The 3,912-nt window shown below is 38.2% G+C and overlaps 1 protein-coding gene across 1 annotated transcript in view; it reads left to right on the top strand.

Moving 5' to 3' along the window:
* The first annotated feature begins 2,757 nt into the window (after positions 1-2,757).
* The window catches only part of LOC126385271 (E3 ubiquitin-protein ligase TRIM21-like), a 9,813-nt gene continuing 8,658 nt past the window's right edge, over positions 2,758-3,912 (top strand). The window contains exon 1 of the mRNA XM_050036881.1: positions 2,758-2,830. Coding sequence (XP_049892838.1) covers positions 2,798-2,830 — 33 coding nt within the window. The 5' untranslated portion in view covers positions 2,758-2,797. The remainder of the gene's footprint in view (positions 2,831-3,912) is intronic.

The following is a 3,912-nucleotide window of genomic DNA, read 5'->3' as shown; positions in this document are numbered from 1 at the left end:
AGACAGACAGATAGATAGGTAGGTAGGTAGGTAGGTAGATAGATAGATAGATAGATAGATAGATAGATAGATAGATAGATAGATAGATAGATAGGTAGATAGATAGATAGATAGATAGATAGATAGCTACTGTAAATTAAATCTCTTTTCTGAAAGGCGTCATGGTTTGATTTGATAGTTCTCAAACTTCACTCCTTTTTCCTTAACTGCCTTGAGGAAAGAAAAGAAATAAAGTAATATAGAAAGTGTTGAAGACATTTGATAGTGTTCAGTTATGTAACACCTCTGCTTCTGCGACTTTTGCCCACAGACTGCTGCCATCTTGTTTTGTGGAACCACAAGTGACCATGTTTGGACGAGAGGGTGGATCTGTGGAGGAGCGAGGGGTGGATCTGACTGAGAAGCCGAGGACACTATCAGCAGACAGCCTGTCACTCAAAGAGGCCCCGCCCATAATGATGAGTAACTTTAATAAAACGTAAACAGGTGAGTTATATAAAATTCAGCCCCGTACAGTCGTCATGAAAGTTGACTGTTTTTTGTACAAGGCTGTAAACATGTTTATTTAAGTTTTAACGCGGGGGTCTGTGTCAGAGGAACTGAGGTCTTTGGTTTCATTTCTCATCCTCAGAGGTCGACGCTCGCTGTTGTCTTATTAAACAAACAAAAGTATGTATCAAACTATTTATGACTCATACTGGAGTTGAGGCGTCTCTTCATCACGGATGAATACTTGTCGTGGGTGTGTTGGTTTTAGAGGGAGGAGATTTATTCTGCTTCCTTGTTTGTGTTATATGAACGTATGATGATGAAGCACCTTCCTGTTTTATGAGATTTTTTTGCGCATATTTTCACTCTCAACACTTGGTATATCAGAGCAGTTTCCATCAGGATTAATAAAGTTTTATATTTTCCTTATTTAGGATCAAAGACAGGACAGTTAATCCAGCACTGTCAAGAGATATTAGAAGTAAATTTACTCATTTACTCATATAGATATTATTACACCCAGAGATGGGCAAAAACACATCAAAATGAATTTTGATACAAAATACCCCTCAAATAAATGTATCAAAATGAAATACATGTATTTTGTATTTTCAAATACAGAAAATACCTTTTTTCTTTTTCTTTTTAGGAGGGACCCGCAGCTCTACAGGTCACTCTGACGGTTGGTCCACAAAGCTTTTTGTGAATAACTCAAAAAGTCCTTGACCAAAAATGCTCAAAATTTGCAACTAGAGACCATGAATAACTATGCCAGAAAGAACAACCATGATTCGTCCATTAATGTCGTGATAGCAGCAAATTTGATCACAGCTGTTGTAAATTTGCGCTTGTTCTCTCACAGTTTGGTGTAGGCTGCCCTAAAATATTATTTATTGATTCAGATTTAGATTCAGACAACTTTACTGATCCCACGTGAGGCAATTCATTTGTAGCAGACTCATCCCAAGCATCAACCACAACAACATACAGTTTCCTATGTTATGCACAGTCCAGTGAAACAGACCACGAGGTCACTGAAGGGCCCAAGATTAAAAAACATACAGATAAATTTTTTTTTTTTTTTTTAAATAAATAAAAAATATTGTTACATCCAATATATTAAGAATGTGTAGCCTGTTATTTTTGTTTTTTGATTCGTGGAGAAAGTATTCTGAGTATTTTAAATACAAAATTACTCCACTCAAAATTATTTTGTTACAAATTACATTTGCTTTTTATCGGCCTTATCAAATACAAATACAAAATACTCAAATGTAATTGAAATACGTATTTTAAATACAAGTAATAGAAATACTGCCCATACCTGATTACATCTCGTCAAAGCTTTTTAGGATGGGCCTGATACATGATAGAAAGTGTTGGAGGTGTGAGGATGTGTCACTGTGGCTCAGTTTGGTTTGTTAGCAACCAGTTTCATTTCTGCAGAAAGAGTCGTTCTAAAGTACTGGCAAAATACAAAATCCAAGAATTCACTGAATGAATCAGACTGATGACAGAAACTGAATCCTTTGAATATTTATTGGCTCAAATTAATGATACAACAGGGACATTTGCTGAAGTCTGGGATAACATCTTTCTATTTATTAAGGACTCGAGACATCAGAATCAGAATATCTTTATTGTCATCGTGCAAGTACAACGAAATTGAGGTGGAGCTCTCGGATTGAGTGCTATTTAAAGGATACTAAAGACAAACAGCAAGTGAGAACAAACAACATAAACAACAAGCACAATATAAGTTAAATAAATACAAAAGAAAAAGTTTAGTTGTACACTCACACATTAACGTTCATATGGGAGCACCAGTGAAATATTTTTGTTGTTGTAATAGACTGTCCTTCTGTTTTTGTTTTATAAGTCATCTGTTTGGGTGTAGAATGTCTGTTTAAAAGAAAACTACAAAAAAAATTAAATGACAAAAAAATATAGGACATTTAGAGGAAGTGAAAATTCCTGCATTATTTTAAGAAAGGGAGATAGTTGTTAGAGTGTTTGCATCAAGTGTTCCTTCTGATTTTACTGGTTTGATTTCACTGATGATCGTCCTGTCTGTGACTGTAATTAAACTCATACATTTGTTTGGTGCTTATAAATTAATGTGTTAGATTTTTTTACCTTTCTGTTGGAGTATTAGAGTTTTCTTATCATGCTCTAATTGTGCAGAACAGTTGTGGGTTTGTGTCTCTGGCAGCGACCTGTCACCAGGAGGAGTTTCGGTTTCCTGAGCATCACGTCGCTCAGACTGACGACAGAGCTGCAGGTCGGATCAGTTTCAGTCTGACGATCAATGAAGCTTGTTTCATCGCAGCAGCACAAACAGGTCAGTACAGAAAGTGATTTGTGTTATTAAATGTAAAATGTACATTTATTCAGAGGATAAACATCAGTGTGGGCTCAACAGGTGGCCGTGGGTCAGAATATGACTCAAACTTATGTTTTGTGAAGAACATATCTGAACAAAGAAGTGTTGTGTTACAGGTTTCAGGCGTTAACATGTTGTTGTTTCTCCACGGTGAAACTTGTCAGCACTGAAACTGACAGGAAGTTAAGTCTGTCAGCTGCTGTTCTCTGTGAAGGGAACATTTTTATTTTTAACAGACGGGTGTCAGGCTCATCAGGAGCGTTGTTTTACTGAGGAGAACACATGGAACTGACTGTTACAGCTCAAGTTTGTTGTTGCTGTCAGCAGAGTGGTGCCTGTAAAATCACCAGAGGAAAATGTTGGCACTGTTTGTTTCTGCACACAGATTTGTTACATTTGTGCATTTCATATTTATCATATCAACGTTTCCAAAGTGACATAGTATATGAGCTGGTTTTTCACCTGGAGGTGGAGGGGATGGTGTCACACCTCAGCAAGATGCCTGCCAAGCTGCAGACAGCTGCTCAACACCAACACACAACAAAACCGGTTGTGATTTAGTGATCTATCAGTGTGTTTCCAGCTGGGATAGGGCCATGAAAAGCGTGTTCTTTGTGTGCCTAAACCAACCCACACCTTAACGACAGTGTTGTTGAAAAATAAAGTTTAAATGTATCCGCCAGCCTACAGAATAACATGCAAATGTAACGTATCCACAGTTTACAGAAAAGTACAATGGCAGTATTTTTCTGGTGAGTGGGTTTGTTAAAAACATCCTAAAGTAAAGTCACAATGTGTTGAAACTGGTTAGCATTGTCGCCTTACAGCAAGAGGGTTCCTGGTTTGAACCCTGGGGTTAGGAGTTTGCATATTCTCCCCGTGTCAGCGTGGGTTTCCTCCAGGTGCTCTGACATGTTCTCCCCGTGTCAGCGTGAGTTTCCTCCAGGTGCTCCGACATGTTCTCCCTGTCTCAGCGTGGGTTTCCTCCAGGTGCTCCGACATGTTCTCCCTGTCTCAGCGTGGGTTTCCTCCAGGTGCTC

This window comes from Epinephelus moara, chromosome 23, assembly GCF_006386435.1.
Source record: "Epinephelus moara isolate mb chromosome 23, YSFRI_EMoa_1.0, whole genome shotgun sequence".
In the NCBI taxonomy this organism is placed as follows: Eukaryota; Metazoa; Chordata; class Actinopteri; order Perciformes; family Serranidae; genus Epinephelus; species Epinephelus moara.
Note: the sequence above shows the minus strand (reverse complement) of the source record. Positions and strands in the feature narration are given on the sequence as shown.